General features: G+C 37.1%; 4 protein-coding genes across 14 annotated transcripts; 2 read left to right on the top strand and 2 right to left on the bottom strand.

Annotated features, from left to right (window-relative positions):
• Positions 1 to 115: 115 nt before the first annotated feature.
• On the top strand, positions 116 to 5,357 carry Sec10 (Exocyst complex component Sec10). The gene is made up of 6 exons (XM_083079912.1): positions 116 to 1,100; positions 1,926 to 2,369; positions 2,443 to 3,020; positions 3,102 to 3,590; positions 3,673 to 4,180; positions 4,255 to 5,357. Exons 1-6 carry the CDS (start codon positions 1,068 to 1,070, stop codon positions 4,351 to 4,353), a joined length of 2,151 nt encoding a protein of 716 aa, XP_082936038.1. The 5' UTR covers positions 116 to 1,067; the 3' UTR covers positions 4,354 to 5,357.
• Art1 (arginine methyltransferase 1) lies at positions 4,998 to 8,778 on the bottom strand. Of its 5 annotated transcripts, XM_083079923.1 has the most exons (3): positions 8,603 to 8,740; positions 7,453 to 7,750; positions 4,998 to 6,501 (listed from the first exon to the last, which is right to left on the bottom strand). In XM_083079923.1, the coding sequence occupies exons 2-3, from the start codon at positions 7,648 to 7,650 to the stop codon at positions 5,419 to 5,421; spliced, it is 1,281 nt and encodes a 426-aa protein (XP_082936049.1). In that variant the 5' UTR covers positions 7,651 to 7,750; positions 8,603 to 8,740; the 3' UTR covers positions 4,998 to 5,418. The 5 variants fall into 5 exon arrangements, with proteins under 5 accessions (XP_082936049.1, XP_082936050.1, XP_082936053.1 ...); XM_083079924.1 differs by lacking the exon at positions 7,453 to 7,750 and having other exon boundaries at positions 8,603 to 8,778; XM_083079927.1 differs by lacking the exon at positions 8,603 to 8,740 and having other exon boundaries at positions 7,453 to 7,540.
• Positions 8,224 to 23,246, top strand: Htk (AT-rich interaction domain hat-trick). 6 transcript variants are annotated; one of them, XR_014435356.1, is made up of 10 exons: positions 8,224 to 8,340; positions 8,710 to 8,971; positions 9,385 to 9,749; positions 12,893 to 13,332; positions 13,406 to 13,651; positions 13,737 to 13,941; positions 14,022 to 18,690; positions 18,822 to 18,962; positions 19,545 to 19,708; positions 19,999 to 23,246. XR_014435356.1 is itself a non-coding variant. In XM_083079888.1 (10 exons), exons 3-9 carry the CDS (start codon positions 9,744 to 9,746, stop codon positions 19,586 to 19,588), a joined length of 5,751 nt encoding a protein of 1,916 aa, XP_082936014.1. In that variant the 5' UTR covers positions 8,224 to 8,340; positions 8,710 to 8,971; positions 9,385 to 9,743; the 3' UTR covers positions 19,589 to 19,621; positions 19,999 to 23,246. The 6 variants fall into 6 exon arrangements, 4 of the variants coding, with proteins under 4 accessions (XP_082936014.1, XP_082936015.1, XP_082936016.1 ...); XR_014435355.1 differs by having other exon boundaries at positions 19,967 to 23,246; XM_083079888.1 differs by having other exon boundaries at positions 19,545 to 19,621.
• LOC145960443 (uncharacterized) lies at positions 19,612 to 25,242 on the bottom strand. 2 transcript variants are annotated; one of them, XR_014435361.1, is made up of 3 exons: positions 24,832 to 25,109; positions 24,206 to 24,544; positions 19,612 to 24,139 (listed from the first exon to the last, which is right to left on the bottom strand). XR_014435361.1 is itself a non-coding variant. In XM_083079931.1 (2 exons), exons 1-2 carry the CDS (start codon positions 24,973 to 24,975, stop codon positions 24,350 to 24,352), a joined length of 339 nt encoding a protein of 112 aa, XP_082936057.1. In that variant the 5' UTR covers positions 24,976 to 25,242; the 3' UTR covers positions 19,612 to 24,349. The 2 variants fall into 2 exon arrangements, 1 of the variants encoding a protein (XP_082936057.1); XM_083079931.1 differs by having other exon boundaries at positions 19,612 to 24,544; positions 24,832 to 25,242.
• Between the last annotated feature and the right edge of the window lie 199 nt (positions 25,243 to 25,441).

Genomic DNA, 25,441 nt, shown 5'->3' with positions numbered 1-25,441 from the left:
AGCATACCTTTATATATATATAAATATAAAATGTATATGCATATATGTACAATGTGTATGTATTCGAGAGAAAGAGAGATATCGTCCGCGCTTACAAAGCAACAGGCCAAACGACAGAACGCGTAATCTTTTGAATTCTTTCGGTTGCCTGTGCATCTTTTTCTTTTTTTTTTTTTTTTACAATTAAAGATGCGATCCGAGAATCGATAAGAGGGTCTATTACTGCACAGTTCCAGACTTATCATCGCGTAGAAAAACTGGGACGTTTTATACGAGATAAGATGTTGCGCAGTTATATATTTAATCCAAATCGTATCTTTGTATCGTGAGAAAGACTAGTGTGTGACGGGTATACGATAAATAACGGCACTCGAAATTATAAATATAGTAACTGTAATTTATATATATATATTATATATATATAAATTGTGTATTATATATATGTTGTATATATATAATATATATATTATATATATAATGTTATATATATATAATATATATGTTATATATATATTATATATGTTGTATATATATAATATATATATATACATAAAAATAAATAAAAAGGTATAAAAAGCGAAAAGGAGAATAAAACACACGATTGTCTAAACGAAAGAATCACCGCTTCTCTCTAATAAAATTGTTTTATCAAACATTCGTTTGTTACACCCGTTATATATATACATATACATATACGAGCCTTGTGATGTGTAGCTCGCCACGTGTTCCGTAATCCCGGACACGCCTGAAGAATCGATCGCAGAGTCACGTTGACAGCCATTGACAGCTGATCCGCGTCCCTCTGGCGGCCGAATGCGTTACTAAAAGTGACATTTCTCGCATATGTCGCTAAACAGTAATGTCGATCGTGGGTGGATTATTAGACCTGTCCACGAGGATCCACGAATTGTCAGGTGGAATCGACGAATTGGACGCACGTGTGTAATTTTACAATGAACTAAATAATAAATAGTCGTTCGGCTCTTGTGAATCTTGCGTGATTTTCGGGTTTGATTGTGATATAACCTCTTATCGTAACCGTCTTGACGAGCATATATCGCTTCAAAATGATGCAACAATATATGAAGGAATTGGAACAGGTACGTTAATTTTTTTTTTTCTCTTTCCACAGGTCATTTGCATTCCGATGTTTTAATATGTGAATTAATCACGATAATCTGTGTAGCTTGATACTCTACATGTATAATAGTTGTCCAATAAAAAATAGGGTTTTATTTAATATCATAAAGTGTTTAGAAATTTCTCTACAATTGTATTATTGATATTATTGATATAAAATAGGGAGTCAGGGCAATCTCGCAAAAAAAAAAAGCTCTTGTAGCTTACCTCGAGGGCTTTTCAAAACAATAATAAAATATTTTTTCATCGAGTACTTTTCGAGTTATGAGGCCTGAAATAATTTCTTAATTTTTACATAAACCATAAAATATCTAGTAAAATATTCATTTTTCGATTATCTTACCTTAATACTTTTATGTACGAAATAATGAGAGGAATCAATCGGTGTAAAGAAAACACACAATTGTTTCGAAAAAAAATATCTAATTGTTAATTGCAAATTACATATTTTTTCTTCGAAACAATTATGTGTTTTCTTTACACCGATTGATTCCTCTCATTATTTTGTACATAAAAGTATTAGGGTAAGATAATCGAAAAATGAATATTTTATTAGATATTTTATGATTTATCTAAAATTAAGAAATTATTTCAGGCCTCATAACTCAAAAAGTACTCGATAAAAAAATACTTTATTATAGTTACTTAAAAATACTTTATTTTTAAAAAGCTCTCGAGGTAAGCTACAAGAGCTTTTCTTTTGGCGAAAGATTGCCCTTTATAATTGTGTTAATTATGACGCCAATATGTGTGACATGAATGAATTACAATATGGTGTTTTGCAGGACCCATTTGACCCTGAGGAATTTGTGGAACGATTGGCTTGGAGGACTGTCAATGACAACACAAAAGATGGAGGGAAGACATTCTTCGATCCGGTTATCGTTCACGAAACCTTTTTGCAGGCAATCAAAGATTTGCAAGTATTGCAGGAACGTCAGCAGAAGAAATGCGATAAATTGGAGGTTGCATTGAAGGAAGAGGAAGCCCGGCATGCGTTTGAGATACTAGGACTGCAGGAGAGAAATAGACATTCTATCGAGTTGTTCCATCAATTGGACGAGAGAATAAATCTCGTGGCTACCAAAGTCCTACACTTGGGAGATCAGTTGGAAAGTGTTAACATACCAAGGGCAAGAGCGGTAGAGGCTCAAAAATTAATGAGACACTTTTCGGAATTTTTAAGCCCTGGCCCATTGACGGATCCAATATTTACTGATAAATCCTTGGTAAAGATGAAGAATCAATTGTTAAATAATAGATGGTAAAAAAATGACCAAATTTAATCAGTATTAATTGCAGTTGAACGATGCCGCAGATGTGATACAGAAACTTTATCTCATAGCTCAGGAACTTCCCTCTGAAAAGTTCGAACACGCTAAAAAGAAGATTAGCGTTAAATACGACGAGATAGAACGGAATCTGATTGAGGAGTTTGTAAGAGCGCACAATAGAGAAGATGCGCCGCGTATGAAGGAATTGGCGAGTACTCTGGCTAATTTCAAGGGTTATTCTCAGTGCATCGACGCATTCATAGAACAAAGCCAGATGGGTTCCTTTGGTGGGAAGGACGTCTTTCAAGATGTCATACCTATGTGTACAAAATACCAAAAACTTATGCAACAGGTGTTTTCCAATCCTGAACAAGTGATGGCTAAATTCGTCTTGAATATTTACCATCTGCGACTTCAAAAGTACGCAGTAGCTAAATTAGCCGACAAAAATGACTCTGACAAATATCTCAGGAACTTGTATGACTTGTATACAAGAACAGTCAAGCTGTCCAATGATCTCAAGGTCTTCAATATGGGTACCGATGATACTTACCTCGCTAAGCTCACTAGAAATATCTTCCAAAAATACTTGGATACTTATATTACGTAAGTTTGCTATTTCAAAAAGATGACAGTGCTTTAAAAATAATAAGCTAATAATTTTCCATTCTTGATTTCTTATTTTAGTATTGAAACAAAAGCGTTTCGCGAAAAATCGGCGGCACTTCTTATCGAATATTACGAATCTAAGAATCATCAGAAGAAGCAGTTGCAGACCGGTGGATTTCAAGAGCTGCGTCGAGATTTGCAGGCTGTATTAGGTGCAAGGACGAATATAAATATTGCTCAAATAGAGGATTATGGAGGCGAAACGTTCCTATCGGAAGAGCTAGCAATTGCGATATTACAGAGGAGCAAGCACGCGTTTCAAAGATGCCAATTACTGTCGCAGCCTGTCGACATTCCCGGAAATACACTGCAGATCTTTGAGATATTGCTACAATATTTAATAAGCGAACATGTAGACTATGCCCTGGAATTAGGCTTACAAAGCGTTCCTATACCAGAAAGCAGAACTCAACCAGAGATCTATTTCTTTAATGTGGTTCATCAGTGCAATGCGATCGTTCGGCTCTTGGAGGAACAATTCAACGACAGTGTATTGCCTCTTGTCTTGTACGCATTTTTTTTTATTCGTCTTGTGCATCTTTATATTATATTATGTGAATCGATAATATTAGGCTGTATGTTTCTTTAGATCGACGCCCAAACACGCCGAGTGTTTGTTGAAGAAAAAAGCGATATTGGAGCAGATCGATGTCAAGTTGGACACCGGCTTGGACAGAAGCATAAACGCTATTGTAGGCTGGGTGAAAGTACATCTACAAAATGAACAGAAAAAGACTGATTTCAAGCCGGAAACCGATGTGGATACCGTGAATACTCCCGCCTGTTTAGTAGTGGTTCAGTACGTGAGTGGAATGATACGACTGATACGAAATACCTTGGATGGCAGGCACTTGGATACCGCTCTCAAGGAACTAGGAGTCAGATTTCACAAAGTCATTTACGATAATTTGCAACAATTTCAATTTAATTCCGCCGGTGCTATGTGCGCGATATGCGATATGAACGAATACCGCAAGTGCATTAAAGAGCTGGACGTTGAATTTGTTACAAATCTTTTCGATACCCTACATGCTTTGTGTAATTTGTTATTGGTCAAGCCAGAGAATCTGAAACAAGTCTGCACGGGAGAGCAACTGGTATGTCATGTGAATTATTATTTTCAAGAAACATATTTTCTCCAATGCATATGAATTATTCCTTGTGATTGCAGATGACACTTGATCGTACCGTTCTACTCAACTTTATTCAATTGAGAACTGATTACAAGACACAGAAGTTAGCCAATTGTTTAAAAGGCCTGGCAACATGATGACATATTCTACTTGCGTAACAAAAAATACTTTGTCCTCAGCTTAATCATTTGTATAATTGATATATATATATATATATATATATATATAGATATATATATATATATATATTACATAATATACATATATATAATATATATGTATCATATATACATGTATATATATGTATAGTTGCTACCGAATATATAAATCATCAAAGCAATCATCAAAGATTGTATGTATATCAATTACTTCAATTACTACTATTTAAATACTTTTCGAGAATTAGACTCGTTCACATTGTCACATACAAGAGCGTTTGCAGAAAAATAGCATTCTTTCTTTAAACACGTTCATTCTATTTGTTACTCTTTGACAATTCGCAAATAAGTGAATAATTAAAAATATGCAAAAATCAAGATTTGTGTGAGAATTTTAATCGGATTAAAACTTCTGCAAAAGATACTTTCAAAAAGCTTTCACTAATCTCGATGGCATTATATATTTAAGCACACAAAAAATGTTGTAATACATAAAAATGAATGATTTTGAGGGCAAAGAATTTTGGCGCACAATTATATTTTATTATACGTCAGACATATTAATTATACATACACACAAGTAGCTTCTTTTAACGATGAGATATCGTAAAGACACACTCATGTTCAAGACTCAAAAAGATATTTTTTTCTTTTTCTTTTTCTTTTTTTTTTACAATTGGACTGATGGACTTCAGTTGTGCGCAAAAATTCATTCATTTTCTTAGTACAATATCTCGTCGTTTGTTCGAATTTAGTATTATAAATATGATAGATTAGTCAGATTTACACGTTTATAGAAGAATGTCTATAAAAGTCATTACATTAAACGTCTAATCAGGAAGCATCATCTTTCAAATTAAAGATTTGCAAAACTTTAAGTTTACAGCTCATGTATCGTCACCGCATGCGTCGTACTGCTTATAATTGCGATCATTGTTTGTAATTGCATAATTAATAAAGACTCGATTTCAGGTTTGATTAAATGATTTAATTTCTTCATGAGCTATAAAAAAATGGGGAAGAGGACGCACAATCCACTGAATATCAGCGCATGCGATAGTTATTAGTTTCGTGTACTTGACACAACTCTCCTTTAAAGTCCAACTCGATGCTGAAATCCAGATCTCTATAATTCCTGGCGTTGGGCCTCATCGAAAATACGCCGTAAATTTCCTCTCCTTTCTTCACCGTCATGTACTCGTCGAAGTAAAAGACAGTTTGCTTCCAATGCGTATATGGCACTTCTGGCGCGGTACTGAAGCCAATACGCTTGTGGCACTTGGTGAATTCGATGTTGAAGAACGTAACTAGGGCTTGAACGTAGTCGTTTCTGCGAACTTGCAGGGTAAACGGCGATGAGAACTCGAGATCCGCCTTAGTCACTGTATAAAGGTCAACTTCTTTGATTAGGCATGCATTTGTAACAACTTGCTTGGGATCAACAACATCCACCAGCGGCTCGCTAATCGCCACTTTTCTTATGCTACTCATGTCGAATCCGTATACATCATCCCACCAATTAATCTTCTCGTCTTTGTATTGCCTGTCTTCTATCCCGCAGATAAACAAAGTCGCCTTGTCAGGAAATAGCATACCGTCTTCACGAAGCCACTTATCTCTGGCAAAGAGTACTGTGTCTAACATGGATTCATAAAACAAGCAATAGCCCATCCATTCGGATATTATTATATCGACCTTCTCTATTCCATCTGGCAATGATACCTCTTCGACTTTTCCCTTAAGTATCGTTATAACATTGGACAGATTGTTGGCTTCTACTATCTTCTCTGCGTATTCGACGATATTGGAACACTCGATACCAATGACTTTAGCTGCGCCAGCCTTAGCTGCAAACATGGAGAGAATACCGGTGCCGCAGCCAATATCGAGAACCGTCTTCCCTTTGAAGAGATGTTTGTTATGATACATTGAATTACGATAAGTCACGGTGCGTACTTCATCCTTAAGCATTTCTTCGTGTATTCCATAGTGAGCATAGGAATCAAAGTAATAATCCCTCGAAGTCATGTCATCGACGGATACAGACTCTTTACAGGATGATGCGCCGACATCTTTATTCAGGATAACAGGCTCCGTAGCTATATCCATGGATTCCATTTTTGATGTCTGCAACATTTACATTAAGCTAGAGATTGATTGATGCATCAAAGAGGCTACTTAATATCTATCTCTTTGACTTATGAAAATAATACAAATTTTTACTAAAAAAATTGAAATAAATAATTTATTATAATTTATTTAAATATTTATATAAATTTATGAAATAATTAATGAAATTCATTAAAATAAATTTATGAAATAATTAATGAAATTCATTAAAATCGAAGATATTCGCGATTCAATCGGGAATTTTGTTTCATCAAAATTACAAATGCCCATTAATCGGTGTAATATTTAAAATCACAAAACCGTTGATATCTGCCCGTTGAATTAAAGAGAAAAAAAGATGTCGCCGGAGGGCAAAGTTTCTGATTTACAAACACGTGAGGGACGCACGCGAGGGAATGAAACGCAGTTTTTTTACTCGGAAATTAATTCACGATCGAGATAGAGGATGATTTACAATACTGTTCATGAGTGCGAAGCGGCCAGGGTTCGACCCGACGAGTTCGACAGCGCAAAAACCGGCAAGCAACGGGAAGCACGTGCCCGCCAAAAAACGAATGGCGTCCTTCGAGGAGATCGAATAACCGCTCGATATATCCTATCCCGCTGTCCTCGCTCGTGTGTCACCCGTGTGCCTCCGCTCGGCTATATATGACGTCGGAGGGAACCGCGCGAATTTGCCGCGGCTGGACGACCGGCCAGCCCGTTAACTGTCATTCACGCGGGCTCGCGATCCGCGGCTAACGTCGCGTTGTCGCGCGCGAGCGGCCGCCGAGCGCGAGAGGCCGTGGAGGGACCCTCCTGATAAAGACGGCGATTTTCCGGGCGCTCTCCGCCTCGACGGCGCGCACCCTACGGCCCGCGGGAAGTGTCGGCGCGCCGACGACGCGGCCTCGACGGCTCCGGCCTCCCGGCGATCCCCGCCGATGAATCCGCGTCGCGAAAACTCACCGAATTCTCCGTGTTACACACGCGACTCTGGTTGATTTCTACCGGCACCTCATTACTCGTCGCCATTTTGCTCTGCGTCACAGCAGACGACTGGACCGACTCAGGCGCGTCCCTATCGACGGGCGAACTCCGTCCCCGGGATCCCGGGCTTCTTTTTAAAGTGGTTTTATTTGGTGAGTTAATCGTGGAAATATGCATCTGTCACATTTGACAGTTTTTTGACAGTTCCTGCGACTGTGAAATTTTTTTGTCAGATGAAAATTTAGGGCGAATTTCCAGAAAAATTTATCCCATCTTACTGCGAAATATACAATGAATTTCTGATGAATAATTGCGATATTCGATGGAAAATTTATATAATTGATATCTTCGTTCTTAGAAAATAAATTCGTAGAAAATGAATGTTATACACTGCGCGACAATGATTTTGTCCTAGTTGGAGCAAGGGGAGCGTAAAACTGGCCAATCAGCCGGCAGCGCGGCAGTGGCTGATTGGCCAGTTCTACGCTCCCCTTGCCCCGCCTAGGACAGAATCATTGTCGCGGAGTGTACAAACAATCGGGATTTTTCGAAAAAATTCGAAAAATCCTTTGGTCCAGTTTTCATCGAAACCTTCAATTCGCAAATTTAAGTCGATGAAAATGCGGCTGATTTATTGGCTCATTGGTCCATATTCTGAATCCTCTTTTATCGATAAAAGTGCCTCTAAAAGTGGCTTATAAGCCTTCTGATTGGCTATAAGCCACTTTTAGAGGCACTTTTATCGATAAAAGAGGATTCAGAATATGGACCATTGTGTATTTCCATCGACTTGATTTTTTTCTACGTGAAATTAGGCGCGAATTGAAGGCTTCGGTGAGAACTAGGCCAGTGTCAGATTTTAATAATGTATGTATACCTTATTATAATAAAAATACTGTTATATTCTCTTTACTAAACAAATGGAAACAAATAGAAAAATCTTGAGAGAAATAAATAATACATTATAAAAAATACACATTAATTATAATACTTATTGCAAACATTATAAAGATAACAATTTCTCTTTTCTTTTGCTTTTAAAAAAATATAAAAAATATCTCAGAGATAAAAAATTTGTGTACAAGGACTTTTTATATTTTTCGGATAAACTTCCGAAACGTGTACTTACGTATTTTAACGTGCTGATTACGAATATGATAGTGAAAATTGGCGCAACTTTCATTTTTATAGTTGTTTTATTTATAGTTGTTATTTATAGTTGTTTTATTTTTTTAGTTTTTTAATACGAACAGCAAAAGATATCCTGTTATTGCATTCAAGCATGAATCTGCGAAGATGTCGCGTAGGCGGTGACGTCACTCACGCATACGCACAAGTACACGCACGCATACGTATGTATCATCGGTGGGATTTGTTCCACGAATTTTCTATACTAGTGGAAATTGGAAATGGACAGGGAGCAGGGAGAACTCGAACGGCGTTGCCAGATGCTTTCTATCTCGCGCATGCGCGAGACAGCCACGGCAAGTTCAACGACGTATGTATAACGGGGGTTCTGGAATTTCAAATTGTGTCAAATCATCGAACAAATTACACACTTTCAATTCTGTAAATTATTAAAACAATATTATACATATTAATATAATATTGTTTTAATAATTTCAATTTATATAATATTATAACATTTATATAACATTTATATAATATTTATATAACATTTATATAATATTTATATAATATTTATATAATATTATATATATTATATATATTAATATAATATTGTTTTAATAATTTAGACAATTTATATAATATTATAACATTTTTATAACATTTATATAACATTTATATAATATATAATATTATATATATTAATATAAATTACTAAAATATAGAATTGTACAAATGCCTCGATTGATCTTAACTGATAATTAATTTAAAAAAAATTTTCAGGTAGCCTTTAAAGGTCGATGAAGGGTTCCAGCGGAACGGACTACCTCACTGATGTCACATTTGACGCGCGTGCGCGGAGCAGGCGGCTCGTCCGGCAACGCTGGAGACCCTTGTGCGCACTCGCGCTGCCATTCGTGTTGCCGAGAGCCGAGGCCGAGGAGTGTCGAGTGTCTGCTTTCACGAAGCGGGTCAGTCTGCGTCCGTGCACTGCTGCTCCGTCCTGCGAATCTCGCTCGTTTCGCTCGCTGCGAATAGCGGCCAGGACGATGTGAGGACCAGGCGGTGCGTGTTTGTTCTCGTGCGTCCCGTTGGCGCGTCCCATCCGCACGAGTAACGTCCGCGTCGGCGAGCTCTAGAAGATGCTGGTGAGTAAACAGGCGGGAGAGGACGTGGTGCGGCCGAGGCTCCCCATCGTCTCGACGACGGCGAGCGCTTGTTTACTGGCGTATGCGTGACTCTGGCCCTCGTACTCCCTAGGAAGTGCGTTTCCTCGCGTGGGATCCGTTGTGACATACGCTGTGTGCGTCGCGCGCTAACGCATCCGCGCTTTTTCCGCTTCCCCCTCCCACCTCTCTCTCTCTATTTCCTTCTCTCTCGCTCGCTCTATCCTTGCCTCTCTCCTTCCTTTTCCTTCCTCTCTCTTTCTCTGTCTGTTAGTCGGGGACAAGTCCGAGGGCGAATGTTTGCGAGTGTCTTTGCCGGGCAGTTACGCAGGCAGGAGACGTATACCCCCGTAAAATCTGGAAATTCTTTTTTTTTTTTTTTTTCGTCTCTTTTGTGCGTCTTTCTCGTTGCGGAAATTCCGCGAGGGACACTTTCTAAGGCGTGAAAGGCGCCGCGGGATGTCAGGAAGCGTCATTGAAACGACCGTGGTTATCAAAACACATAAAGTTTGTGTTATCGTTAATTTGGCTCCTTTTAATTACATGTTTTTTTCTTTTTCTTAATTTATTATTTTTGTTTTCTCTTTTTAGGTGTGAGTGTAAGTTTGGTCCTTTCTAGTTGTACTCTATTGGTACTTCTTATTGGATATATGTGTATACACTTTATATATGCATATGTGACATTATCTCATTATTTTCACCAAATGAAAACAAGAGACTATACAAACAATCAATAATACTTGGGATGTGATTGAGACAGGCAAATGATATTATAATGTGATTTTTTATTGTATTTTATTGATTTGGGAAATCAATAACAGATTTGTACTTTTATTTTAAATGAAAAAAAAGAAACGTCATGTAGAAAAATAGGGCTTAAAATAGATTAAAACATGTATAATTTATTATAAAACATTATTATATTACAGATGTATATATCCTGGAACTTTCTCAATACATTAAATTTATACTATAATTGAGGGATCAGAAAGAATGTGATTTTTTAAAAAGGAAATTATTGAAAAAAATTAAATATTATTTTGCATCCCTATATTCTAAACAAAATTAGTGCTTTTGTAAACAAAATATGAAATATAAATTGTGACATTATCTCATTATTTTCACCAAATAAAAACAAGAGACTATACAAACAATCAATAATATTTGGGATACTTGGGATGTGATTGAGACAGACAAATGTGACTGTATATTATAATGTGTGATTTTTTGTTGCATTTTATTGATTTGGAAATCAATAACAGATTTGTACTTTTATTTTAAATGAAAAAAAAGAAACGTCATATAGAGAAATAGAGCTTAAAATATACTAAAACATGTATAATTTAATATAAAATATTATTATATTACAGATGTATATATCCTGGAACTTTCTCAATACATTAAATTTATACTATAATTGAGGGATCAGAAAGAATGTGATTTTTTAAGAGAAATTATTGAAAAAACTAAGTATTTTGCATCCCTATATTCTAAGCAAAATTAGTACTTTTGTAAACAAAATATGAAATATAAATTGTGACATTATCTCATTATTTTCACCGAAATAATAACAAGAGACTATTCAAACAATCAATGATACTTGGGATATGATTGAGACAAACAAATGTGTGACTGTATATTATAATGTGTGATTTTTTGTTGCATTTTATTGATTTGGAAATCAATAACAGATTTGTACTTTTATTTTAAATGAAAAAAAAGAAACGTCATATAGAGAAATAGAGCTTAAAATAGACTAAAACATGTATAATTTAATATAAAATATTATTATATTACAGATGTATATATCCTGGAACTTTCTCAATACATTAAATTTATACTATAATTGAGGGATCAGAAAGAATGTGATTTTTTAAAAGAGAAATTATTGAAAGAACTAAATATTTTGCACCTCTATATTCTAAACAAAATTAGTGCTTTTGTAAACAAAATATGAAATATAAATTGTGACATTATCTCATTATTTTCACCGAAATAAAAACAAGAGACTATACAAACAATCAATAATATTTGGGATACTTGGGATATGATTGAGACAGACAAATGTGTGACTGTATATTATAATGTGTGATTTTTTGTTGCATTTTATTGATTTGGAAATCAATAACAGATTTGTACTTTTATTTTAAATGAAAAAAAGAAATGTTATATATAGGGAAATAGGGCTTAAAATAGATTAAAACGTGTATAATTTATTATGAAACATTATTACATTACAGATGTATGTATATACCCTGGAACTTTCTCAATATATTAAATTTATAATTGAGGGATCAGAAAGAATGTGATTTTTGAAAAGAGAAATTATTGAAAAAATTAAATATTTTGTACCTCTATATTCTAAACAAAATTAGTGCTTTTGTAAACAAAATATGAAATATAAATTGTGACATTATCTCATTATTTTCACCGAAATAATAACAAGAGACTATTCAAACAATCAATGATACTTGGGATGTGATTGAGACAGACAAATGTGTGACTGTATATTATAATGTGTGATTTTTTGTTGCATTTTATTGATTTGGAAATCAATAACAGATTTGTACTTTTATTTTAAATGAAAAAAAGAAATGTTATATATAGGGAAATAGGGCTTAAAATAGATTAAAACGTGTATAATTTATTATGAAACATTATTACATTACAGATGTATGTATATACCCTGGAACTTTCTCAATATATTAAATTTATAATTGAGGGATCAGAAAGAATGTGATTTTTTAAAAGAGAAATTATTGAAAAATGAATATAATTTCCTTATATTCTGAGTAAAATTAGTACTTTTGTAGACAAATTATGAAATATAAATTATTACAATATAACTACAATTTTACTACAATAAAAGTAAAAGATATAAAATTTTATTGGAGTGACAAGGAATTTTTCTCATCAGTGTTATGTGTGTATGATTAATTAATTAAGTTAAAATCTAATATACAAGATACATTGATAAACATTGATGAAAGTTAAAGACAGACTTGCATAATGCAATGTATATGAGAATAATAATTATTTCTATACCTCTTGCATCTCAAGTTTTGGTATAAAATATTGACATAAAATACATTTGATATATAATATTAAATTCATTATTGTTACAGGGAGACGATCCACCGTCCCTATCGGTGGGTACGGAAGTTAGCGCCAAGTATAAGGGTGCCTTCTGCGAAGCAAAGATCCGTAAGGTGGTGCGATTAGTGAAGTGTCGCGTGACTTATAAACAACAGGGTTTGGGAACTGCAACTCTTTCCGACGAGCTAATAAAAGGGACTTTAAGAGTAGGAGCATCTGTCGAAGTTAAACATGCGGAACGGAAAGAATATGTTGAAGCTACAATTACGAAGATCCAAGACTGCAGTCAGTACACTGTAGTCTTCGACGATGGGGATATTACTACACTGAGGAGGACTGCGCTTTGCTTGAAAAGCGGACGGCATTTTGCGGAGAGCGAAACGTTGGACCAACTCCCATTGACCCATCCGGAGCACTTTGGGAATCCTGTAATCGGGGGGAGAAGAGGTAGACGATCAAGGCAAGCGCAGTAAGTGCGGTGAAGAAGTCTGTTTTTACAAGATCTAATAGTTGTTTAACGCTATAAAATTCTCGTGAAATAGGGACGAAAGCAGCGAAGATGAAGACAGTCCACCGCGAGGTACCCACGATTCCGCCTCCAATGGAGGCACGAAGGAGGGGATGGAAACTGAACCAGAGATCGGCAAAGTGGTTTGCGTGGAACTTGGTGACAAGAAGAAAAAGGACAATTGGTTCCCAGGACTAGTGGTTGCGCCTACTGCTCAAGATACAGTCAGGATACGAGTGAGGGACGATTACTTGGTGCGCTCGTTTAAAGATGCGAGATAGTAAGCGAAAACTCTTCATTTTAAAGTCAGCTATTGTATCATATATATTGCGTATAAATATTTATATATATTTATTTTCTTCAAGTTATACAGTACCCAAGAAGGAAGCCACAGAATTCACCAAAGAGCTGGTTAATAAAGTTGAAAACAGCACTCTGAAGGTTGCAGTTGAGAAAGCGCTTCTATTCCTGGAGAAAAATGAATTACCACCTCACTGGGACAAGGATTCTCTGTTTGGGAATTCTGTTTCCAGTGGAAATAGCGACTACGATGGAGAACTTGACTCTGATGTAAGATCTCTCGCTTTTTTCTTCTTTTTTCTTTTTTTTTTTTATTATATAATTATAAGAAAATATTGACTTTTTTTTAGAGTTCAGACGATGAACCGCGCGAGGAAAAAGACCATTTTGTGGCTCAACTATATAAATTTATGGATGACCGTGGAACACCTATGAATGTTTGTCCAATGATCGGATCCGAAGATATAGACTTGTATAGGCTTTTCCGGGCTGTTCACAAATTGGGAGGTTACAATCGCGTTACGAATCAGAATCAATGGAAGGCCGTAACGCGACGACTTGGTTTAATGATGCAAAATTCGGGGCCTTTGTACAATCTCGTGAAACAGGCTTATAAGAAATACTTGCACCACTTTGAAGATTTTTACAAGAAATTAGGTTGTACCATGGTAAATCACCCGCGAAGTAGCACGCGAAAACAACGCTCTGGAAGAAGTCTAATTCGCGACAAAGACAGAAATACCCCTATACCGCCGCAACCACCGGCGCAAGTGAAAAGTGACAAGGATGAGGAAGAGAAGAAAGCTGTAGACGAAGAGAAGAAAGAAAAAAAGGAAAATAAGAAAGAACCGGTGAAGGAAGAGGAGATTGTAAAAATAAAGAAGAAAGAAGAATCCGAGGGGAACGATAGCAGCCAGGAGAGCGATGTAAATATAGAAGGGGACATTGAAACGTCATCTAATAATGAAAAATCGCAAAAACCAATCGTACAAGCTTCTACGTCATCTCCTGCTTCTACCAGCGCATCATCAACAACCACCGCATCGTCCGGCCGAGCCAAATCAAAGAGTAAAGAAGACACCAAGAAGAAAACGACCGAAAAGAAGAAGACGGAAACTAAAAAGCAAGAGAAGAAAGATGATAAACTCAAGGAAGAAGAAGCTACCAAGACGAGATCCAAAGCGAAGGACGATACTGTAAAGAATAAAGGTGCTTCCGAAGGAAGGGAAACTCGAACACCGTCCAGAGAAGGGGAAAAGAAAACATTGTCAAAGCAGCGACGTTTAACAGACGAAGAATTGAAGAAACGAGGAAGGAAACGCAAGGAATACGAAGCGGAAAAGTCGCGCGCGGATGAACAACTTACGGAGACCGCCCCGAGTTACAAGGGTCCTGTCGAGTGTGGCGATAAATTGAAGGTGTATTACGGCCCAACGCACGAATCCAAAGTTACTTACGAAGCGAAAGTCATCGAAATTGAGAAGGATGGTCCAGAACCGATGTATCTCGTACACTATACAGGCTGGAATACAAGATACGACGAGTGGATTAAAGCATCTAGAATCGCCCAGAACTTTACGCAAGCTCAAGGTAGAGTGAAACGTGCCAAGGCTACTCCTAGGCCTCAAACCCCCAGCACAAATCTGTCCAACAACATTAGCAATAAGATGAAAGGCACTTGCAATTCGAGTGCCAATGCATCGCAAAGCCGTCGCCGAGCACAGAGCGTCGCTCCTACTTCCAATAGCGTTGCTCAGTCAACTTCGACGTCCGCGAAGGAAGTTAAGAAGGAGGAGAAAGAGAAGGAAACGATGCAACCGACTAGGTCTACTACACCGCTCTCCATTACCAGTTCTAGTTCTAGAACCAAGAGTCCTGCCACGCCTGCTAACAGGCAAACCAGAATAACCAGGAACGCGGAGCTATCTGGCATGGAGCATCGGAGGCGCACCAGAAGAACCTCGGGACACACGGATATATCTGTCGCGTCGGAGACCGAGGACAGCGAGGCTTACGAATCCGACACCACCGAGACTGAACAGACCAAGACCAGAACAAGAGGCACGGAAGAAAGAAAACGGAAAGAAACGCGGAGCAGAGCGGAAGAGAGAATTAAAGCGGAAGACATGAGCGACGGGGAGGACGACAAGGATAATCTGGATGAACCGCGTAAAGGTAGACGTTTGAGAAGAATGCCTGGCAAGTCACAAGGCATCAAATCCGAACCTGATAGCGATCAGGACGAGCAACCGAAAGGTCGCGACTTCGACCTCAATCAGATACGATCCGAGCTAAAGGGTTTCGACAAAGCGGTTAAGGAGTTGGTCAGGATAGAGCCCGAGCTCGAGGACGAAGTCAAACTGGAAGAAAAAGACACCGTAGTCGCGATCGCGGCGTCACCCAAGTTGGAAAAGACCATCGAGACTCCGAAAGTGGAAGCTATCGTCGAGACGAAAGTGGAGAGCACGGAAGATATATACGAGTTTAAGGAACCGGAACCGTTCGAGTTCGAGGTGAGGAACAAGAGAGACACGAGTGGTGAGAAGGATAAATCGAAGAAGAGAATATTCGAGGAGGAGCCCAAGAGTCCAAAGAAGAAACAAAAGATGCCGGCCGCGATGCCGGTACTGAAAGAAACGAAGCCACCGGAGACCCCGGATACCGATTCTCGAAAGAAACCAAGGAAATTATTCGGTAAAAGATCCGAGGATGTGAGCGAAGCGATGGTGGTGGCTGCTCCCAGCAGCAAGCCTACTCCGATCGCGTCGTATATGGCATGCGAGGACGTCTTTAACAAGTTTTGCGAGTCCACGTCGTCGTTTAATCAATTAAAATCAATAACCACCGTAGAGGAACTTCCGAATAAGATGTCTGGCTGCATAAGTCTTTTGTTCAACGATTTGCCTGCAGATGACGAAGGCACGCGGGACGATTCGGAAGACCGTCTAATAATATCCGAGACCGAGGTCTCGGAGGCTGAACAGGACAACGTGTTTACGACTTATCAACAAGAGATCCAGTTCCACAGCAGCGGCGAATTGACGGACGTGGCCGAGTCTAAGAAGAACGAAACGACCCCCGCGATTGAATGCTCGAAGGAGGAAGCTAGCGCGATAGCCAGCATGAGTACTAGTAGTAACAAACCCACTAATTCGCTGGATCAGAAACAGAACCAGATCAAGTTGTTGCCTGCGACTGGACAATCGCAGTCGGAATTGAGGCTGGACACGAAGCTACTCGATATCACCCCGGTTCCGTCACCGATCGTGACTCCTCCGGCTCCCATAAGCGCGAGATTGCCGGCCACGTCCACGATAGAGGAGAAGTTATCGGCCGCTGCCATGGCGTTCCGAAACAAGGCTAAAGACGCCAAGAAGACCTCGGACGAAGACACGTCCGACCTCGCGCGCAAGATAATCAAAGATTCATCGAAGAAACTAGACGTTTCGCAAAGAAACAAAGACGTGGATCGCGGTATCACTGTGGTGGAAATAGACGACAAGAAGCAGGAAGAGATCAACGTGAAAGATCCCTGCAGAGAAATCATGCGTATGACGATTAAGAAGGAGGAGGAGGTGCAACAATTGAAGCCAAAGAAGGAAATAGAACTGAAGAAGTTCAAGGAAGAGACAAAGATCGCTGCTGAGCACAAGATCAAGCAGGACGTCGCGAGGGACGAGAGTTGGAAGGGCGTCGACAGCGAGGGTGCTAAACAATCCGAAGAGGAGTATAATAAAGCGAGCGATCAAAAGGCAGAAAAAGACAGAATCGAGAGTCGCAAAAAACAGATAAATCAGGATCACATTATCGACTCTACAGACAGCAGTGACTCGGAACAGAGGCTGGTGATAGACAACGAGGAGTCGCAAGACGTTAAAGTCCCGACGTCCAGCTTCGACGTGAAGCTACAGGCGGAATTAGATCGTATCCAGACCACGCAAGACAGATATACGAGGACGCAGCCCTCGTTGAAGGCTTCGCAGAGTGTCCAGCATCAGCAACAGCAACAGCAAGAGTGTGCGGAGCTCAAGGTCGACGCGACACCGGCTTCAAAGACTGACGAAGAGGGTGAGACGATGAATTCACTGCTGTGCGAGGAGGAGATACCCGGCTCGCCCGCTCCGCTGTCCGAGAGCATCGAGCAGGTCAACGTCGGTCCCTCGTGTAGCCCGCCCAAGAGTGAGGTCACCGAGAGCAGCATAGTGCTGATGGAGATGCCCTTCGCGAGCGCACCAACCTCGGGCCAAAGTACGACGAGCAGCAGCAGCACCGTTGCTACCCTCAGCATGGCACTGCCAAAGACCGTGGAAGCATCGATACCGGTTTCTCTGCCGATGCAGCAGAACGCAGCTTTAAGCATGCGGCAGCCGCAGCAACAGCAACCGCACCATCATCAGCACCATCAGCACCAGCACCATCAGCATCAGCAACAGCAACACGTGCCGGTTCTGATGCCGCCGCAGCGACGAGAAAGCAACGAAGCTGCGCCGGTGATGGACAACACGCCGCCGACAACCCCCGATTCGAGTATCTCCAACATCTCGGGCTCGCCGAGGGAGGAAAGGACCGGTGGCTCATCGCCGATCTCCGAGGATCACATCAAGCTCAATCGTGACAGCGAACCGGACAACGACAGCCCCGGGAAAGGCCCGGGCTTCAGCGAGGACGACACCTTGCCCAACTCCGAGGGCAACGGCGCAGACAGGATCCTCAAGCCGCCGGCCAAGCGCTCGATCGACGACATGCAGTCGCCCAAGAAGCGCAAGAGGAACCGAAAGCACTCGGAATGCGGTGCCGGCGGCGGTGCTGCTTTACCGAAGAAACCCGGGAGACAGACCGGTAGGCACGGCAGATACGGGGCCGGGAGCGACAGCGACGACACCAGCGAAGGCTCTAATCTCTGCGGGGTCAACAACGCGCCGGCGAGTCACGCCAACGCCATCACCAGCGTCCCCGATCTTAGTACATACTCGTCGAGATCGCCCAGACCGACAAAGTATAACTTTTACGTGGAATTAGGTACGTTGGTGGAAAACTTGTACTTTGCTGATTGGATTACACGTTAAAATCGTTGAATTTTTTTTGTAGATCCGATTGCTTGATGGCCAGAGAGGCAATTTTCTCAAAGTAATTGTATTAAATTTTCGCAGATCCTGAATTGGATGGTAGTCAAAGGATAGCTGTGCTCCAGCAGAAATTAACCGAATTGAGGAAGACTTACAATGCCGTGAAAGTCGAGCTCGCTGCTATAGAAAGACGTCGAAAGAAGTTACGGAGACGGGAACGAGAAGGTAAAGCTTTCTAATCCTACAGTTTTCATTTTGTTACTTTCAAAAATTGTCAACAAATGAGGTCACAAACACAGAAAAGATTTAAAAAATTTCTTAAAGTCTCACGATTCCTTCTTTTATTTATTACATTGATGTAAAAATTAATATAAATAAAATTATATAATAATAAATTAATAAAATTAATATAAATAAAATTATATAATAATAAATAAATGAAATTAATATAAATAAAATTAATATAAGTAAAATTATATAATAATAAATAAATAAAATTAATATAAATAAAATTATATTTTTCTCGCCTACAACATTACAGGGGGGAAAGAGGGATAATAATTAAATAAATTCTCGAATTGAGAATTATTTAAATTTGCTTGGTATCGTACCAAGAAAATTTGTGCCCTGTGCACACAAATAAGTTTCAACGAAAAACTTATTTTCTCGTTGAACTTACGCACTATCATCCGCGTTTAGCTCTTATGGCCTTTAAATTTAAGTTTATGTTTAAATAAAATTATATAATAAAATAAATAAATAAAATTAATATAAATAAAATTATATAATAAAAATGTTTCGTTTCAGCGATGAAAGCAGCTAAGGCAGAAATGCAGCAAGCTTGCTCGTGATAAACAGTGTTGAGAAAAAGACATTCTTTCCTCGTAAGTGAAATTTTCGTATTCGACTTTCAGAGATAAGTTAGCAAGCGTCAACACGGGCATCATGCAATCATGACAACTTTTACCTACGTACGTGTCATTTAGATAATATTTGCTTTGGAACCCTTCCTTTTATTAATGCCTTGTATTAATAAATTGTAGATATAGTCGTAAGATTTAGAGTGATGAGGATACGCGTCTATCAGAGTGATATACATTCGTGTATGATGTAAATAAGTATCTTATCGTTTCAAGTTTCGTTACTGAACTGACTAAAAAAAATTCTTATCCTTTGTCACCTGCTCAGATGCAAAGTACAAATTATCAAAACCGATGATCGTTTTTCAGGCATTATTCATTTCTCTTTTCTCGTTACAAAGATAAAAGAAGACCGTTATCAATAGTTATTGATAAACACATCTTGGGAACAAGTAATTAACTAAGCCGGCTATCATTTCTCCATTTCTCCATTTCTCGAGCACGGCCACACCGATTGCGGTTGAGCTGTCTTCACAAGGCATTGAAAAAGACAAAGTACATGGGAAGAGTCCCGGTGACATCGTGCAAGCATTGTGCATATTTATATAGTGTTGTAGGAAAAAAATGTGTAAATATGATATTAGAGATTAAAGTAAAAAATTGCGAGGCATTTGGGACGATCACATCACGTGTATGTACGTATATATAAAGAATATATATTATCGTTTAAATAATATATATAAAGAATATTCGCAATTTTTCATTTTGTGATTCTGAAAATTGCAAGCAATCATATGTAAGCGTGGAGTGTAAAGAAATATTTGTATTGCTATTTTAATTTATGTATATAACACAACGCGTGCAAGGGTGGTATTATACTTGTACGAGAGAGGAAACAATAATTTATACATTTAAATGGATATCGATGTTCTCGATAAGGAATAATGTAAAATATTGTTTTTTCTTCTTCGTGCTTTTTATGATCGGTTACATGGCAATTTATCATGAATGCAGCTCAACGATACTAACAATTTACTGATTTCCATATAATATTAATTGTGTTTTACGCATCATTATTAAATAGCTATTACTTACTCATCGATATCCTAGGTCACGATTGGATTTATCAAAAATGCATTTATATTTGTATTTTGATACAAGTATCGAAATGCATTAAGCGGATACTTGCTCATCATTTGATTGTTTCCTTAAATTCGGCAGCACGTATAAAATCGTAGGAGAGCGATACTTGTATCCAAGTGTTGGTTTTAATGCGGAAAAAATTTTCTATCAAACAATCGATCCCCAGCATGTCTATACATCTTCTTTATCTTTAAGATTCTTGATCTATCATTAGTTGTATTAAATTATAAACATCAAAAAATAAATTATACATACACACATACACATATATATATATTGACGAGTGCTTAAAAAAAAAGGTATTAAGAAATTAGAGTGGTATAAAAAAGAGGAAACTTAATCTTAAGAGACACATCGAAGATGTGAATCAAATGCTATTAGGAAAAATTTGTAAGAAAATATAACAAAGCTGTCTGAAAGGAAAATAAAATTTTATATCGACACACACACACATATACACACACAAACACACACACACACACACACACACATATATATATATATATATCGATATATATATTTTTTATAAAAAAAATCAATATGTGAATGTGCTTTATGATGTAAGAAAACGCAATTACTTAAAACTGAGAAAAATGAAAGAAACTGTGAAGATTTCTCGTCATTGTATATAATTTTACATTGTGTGTGTTACAAACACAAGTCAGATTCTAATAGTTTATCGCACATTTTGACATAGCTGCGCAATTTAATGTATAATAGTTTCAGAAAAAAAAAATGTTGCAGTAGCACATGTGCACGTACTTGTTTTTAGAAGACTAGAGGATGCATTTTGACATTAAAATATTAAGTACAATATTTTACAAATTTACATTCTAATATTAGAAAACACGTAATTATGCATTATTATTAAAAAATTATATATTATAATAACAGTTATAATCTCAAGCAATTCAGTTATGGAATTTATTAAAATTTTCAGTTGCATAAAATCAAGTGTGAAATTAAATATTATTTGCTTTGTTATGTGTATCGTATAAATTCTAGTCTATAAATTTAATTAAAAGGATGTAATTGCTGTGAAAAAATTAGGCATTGATGATTATACGAAAAAAGTATATATTAAAATAATGTGCGAAATGATAACACAACTATACTTATATCTACTATTACTGATCAATTTTAGTTTATAATATAATATAATATATTAAATTGTCACAAATTCAATATAATTTTGACAATCCAAATCAGTTAGAGAGATAAACTCACGAATAAAATTTATGATATAAAATAAGCTTATTTAATTTAAAGTATATATTATTATTATACATGTTCCCGCACATATAATGATAATAATACAAATAAACACATTATGCATAAAGATAAATAGTCATGAAATGCATCCTCATCTTCTAAAAACAATTAATCTTCCTGTAAATCATACGACGTTACATGTGAAATAGTACATATAGTAAGCACAAGGCGGATTTTTATCGCCAAACAGTAAGTAATTATTGTTTCACATAACATTTAACTGTGTCGGTGAATATAATTAAGAAATAAATATTATCTTACAGAAACAATGTTCATATTGCATTAGTTGTATTGCTCCTGCATTCTGTATTTGTATAAGTGAATATATTAAAACAAACAACAAAAGATAGAATAAGAAAAATTAATTTTGCACAAAACTGTATACTTAAAATCTGATATACATATTTATTACATTGTAGCTTACAAACAAAGATGAACAGATTAAAATCTGCGTAAAACTTATGCAAAAACCTAATTTTTTCCGATATAATATACAAATATTCAGATTATTGTACTTTGCACTTATTTATATTAGACAATAATATAAGACTGTTTTTATATTGATTACACAATATAATGCACCATCAATGACACGCACGTACATAATATACAATATCTCTTCTATCACCTTGTGTCAACGTAGCGAGAAAATTTCATAATACAAATCAATGACTAAAAATATATGCTTTATAAATTAATTTCCATATTTTAATTTTATGCTCTAACGTTCTATGGCTATACGAAATTTCTACATTATACAATATACTATCGCCGCGATATAGAGAGATTGTTTTAGGAATATTATATATATATAATATATTGATTAATCTTTTTTTTTTGTACACCATAGTAGAATCGATGCGTGACATAAAAAAAATGAAAGAATGTTATAAAATATCTTTTAAAGAAAGTATATTGTAAGATTTATAAAATAATATATATGTATATTATATGACTTTTTTTAGAGATTACTTTGATCAAACTTTAATTATCTCAATCATCAAGTAATTTAATTGCAAAATGATCAACATCAAAATTTCTAACAATACAATTATATAAATTTTACAATAGAAATCTTGAAATTTTGCTATTGATTATTTTGTGAGTTAATCAATGATTAAGTTAATTGTAAATTGGCCAAAGTGATTCCAAGAGACGTACTGGATATCGAGTATATCTAGAATAGCGAAGAAAGATTACCCAAAATAAATAACCATGTATAAAATTAAAAAAATATATATATACAATATTCTGAAAATAACGAAGGAAACTGAAGCATACAATAATAAATATAATATTTAATATTTAATTAATATATTATATATTTAATTTATTATATTATAATTAATATATTATATATTTAATTAATATATAATATATAATTAATATATAATTTAATTAATATAATATTTAAATTAATTTTGCTTTAAATTTAGTCTGATTTGATGCTTCCAATGTTGTATAACTATAATCAGAATTTAATTTAATTTTAAATTGCATATTTATAGCTTACTTCTCTTCCTCATAAGTTTGTATGGACAATATTTTTGTCTTTTACTACTTTACAAAGTTGAATTTCACACATAGTTCTTTCTTATTATCGCGCAAAGATAGCATCATATATATCCTTAAGTCTTAAAAGTTGGAAATGTTTTTTTTATTCTTTAAAGTAAGAGTCGACTGTGTTTCATTGAATACTTTTTGATTATTTTTTTGTGTTTGTAAGAAATATCGAATGCAAAATCTATACAAAATTACTGCAGTTATTGAGATACTTGGGATATCCAATACATCTCTACTGTGAATATACTCGATTATCTCAATATTATTGCGCTCGCCCAGAATATATCTCGCTAAAGTATCACTTTCTTACAAATTAGTTTGCCCATTATTGACCATAGATTAGCGAGAAAAGATTCAATGTGTGATCTCACGCTGAAAATTGTTTCTTAATTAAATTGACGCTCTGTTTATAGAATACTATGCAAAGGAGCATACTCTTGTGCGCGTCCCACATTGAATGTTTCTCGGTACTTGTGACACTTCATTCCATCGCAAGACAAGAGTGGACATTGACGTTGAACAATTTTTAAACTTTTCTTAATACTTGTAAAAGAATACTCGCTGCTGAGAGAAGTAAATATACAAGATATCATATTATGTAGGAAATGTAATTTGATATTAATTTTTTACCTCGCATCCGCATGTCCTTTTCTTGACACATTTCATTCACCAAACTATCATCAGCTTAAATGAAATGAGAAATCATACAGGAATCATTTAATCTTGGCGAATGGCGCATTGAGCGAAAGGGCATACTATTTTCCATTGCACATGTCAACAAGGAGGCGGGCTAGACGCCGGAGCTGTATCTAAGGTCGTCGCAGAGGAGGATGCTACCGTGGCCGCTTTATTGTCGGGATCTAATCTCTGTCTGGTAAACATGATCTGTTCCATTAATTCGTGATGCGCCTCTAATCGCTCGATGCAATGCAAACACGCAGTCTTTGGCAGCGGGTCGTTCATGTTTACCTGCAAAGGAGATTGCTTTATCCAAACAAGTCACATAAATGAAAATGTAATAATTTGTAAACATGAAATAGGTGATACGATGCATTCTTAGGACACATGACAATCAATGTTCCTGTACTTCTCTCCCAGGAACACATAAAATACATCCCGCAAGGAAGATGGAAGAAGGAAAATGAAGACTCTTGTTTGACAGAAGTGTGCGCAAGAAGGTAGGTTCTTTCCTAGGCATCTCTATCACTCTCCAGAGATGGAAATGGATGGAGCGGACGAGGATGCGAGCGAATTACCGTGATCGGCAGGTAAGTGTTGATCTTCTCCGCGAGCTTCATCCTCTCGCCCTCCTCCCCGTAGATGTGGATGACGAAACGGTTCATCTTGCTGCAGAGCCTGCATATGAAGCCCGTGATCACGGCCTTGTCCGTGCTGCCCATCTCTGCTGCCCCAGGTCTCTGCCCTGCGGCCCACGCACACACGCACACCCAGCGCCCGCGTCTGTCCCGTTGTCCCCGGGTCCTCGGGATTGACAGGTCGACAGACTCCACGCGCGATCGCCCGCTGCTGCGAGAGTCAGGGAAACGTATCGCGCCTCTTGCTCTCGTCCAGATCTTCTCCCAGAGTTTGTTTATCGCAGACTCCGTCGCGGACACACCGAGCGCGCTCCAAGCGATGTCCAGGTCCAGGATCGTACGTGCCTCACTCGTCACCTGTTCGCTCGGAAATTGTCGAGATTATATTTTGTTATTATTGTTATTTTATTATTATTATTGTTATTTTTATTTTTGTTACCGCTGCAGCTGCAATTATTGTCGTCGTCCTGGTGCGGGATTTTTAATTTCGTCAGGGTCTGCTCGATGATCCAGCTGCATTATTAGAGTGGAAAGGCAAGTGGAACTAGGT

The sequence above is a fragment of the Camponotus vicinus genome, unplaced genomic scaffold (genome assembly GCF_025532165.1).
Source record: "Camponotus vicinus isolate PSW18456_S1 unplaced genomic scaffold, iyCamVici1.0 SCAF_10, whole genome shotgun sequence".
Lineage (NCBI taxonomy): Eukaryota > Metazoa > Arthropoda > Insecta > Hymenoptera > Formicidae > Camponotus > Camponotus vicinus.
This window is presented reverse-complemented; position numbering and strand designations above follow the sequence as displayed.

Bases quoted from the DNA above. Each gene is read 5' to 3' on its own strand.
- Art1 (XM_083079923.1), bottom strand. From the start codon at position 7,650: ATGCATATTTCCACGATTAACTCACCAAATAAAACCACTTTAAAAAGA. The intron at 6,502-7,452 runs GTGAGTTTTCGC...TAAATGTTGCAG, and splicing joins TGTGTAACACGGAGAATTCG to ACATCAAAAATGGAATCCAT.
- Htk (XM_083079888.1), top strand. The intron at 18,691-18,821 runs GTACGTTGGTGG...AAATTTTCGCAG, and splicing joins TAACTTTTACGTGGAATTAG to ATCCTGAATTGGATGGTAGT. The intron at 18,963-19,544 runs GTAAAGCTTTCT...GTTTCGTTTCAG, and splicing joins ACGGAGACGGGAACGAGAAG to CGATGAAAGCAGCTAAGGCA.
- Sec10 (XM_083079912.1), top strand. From the start codon at position 1,068: ATGATGCAACAATATATGAAGGAATTGGAACAG. The intron at 2,370-2,442 runs GTAAAGATGAAG...TATTAATTGCAG, and splicing joins TATTTACTGATAAATCCTTG to TTGAACGATGCCGCAGATGT. The intron at 4,181-4,254 runs GTATGTCATGTG...TTGTGATTGCAG, and splicing joins TCTGCACGGGAGAGCAACTG to ATGACACTTGATCGTACCGT.
- LOC145960443 (XM_083079931.1), bottom strand. From the start codon at position 24,975: ATGGGCAGCACGGACAAGGCCGTGATCACGGGCTTCATATGCAGGCTC. The intron at 24,545-24,831 runs GTAATTCGCTCG...TCTCCTTTGCAG, and splicing joins ACACTTACCTGCCGATCACG to GTAAACATGAACGACCCGCT.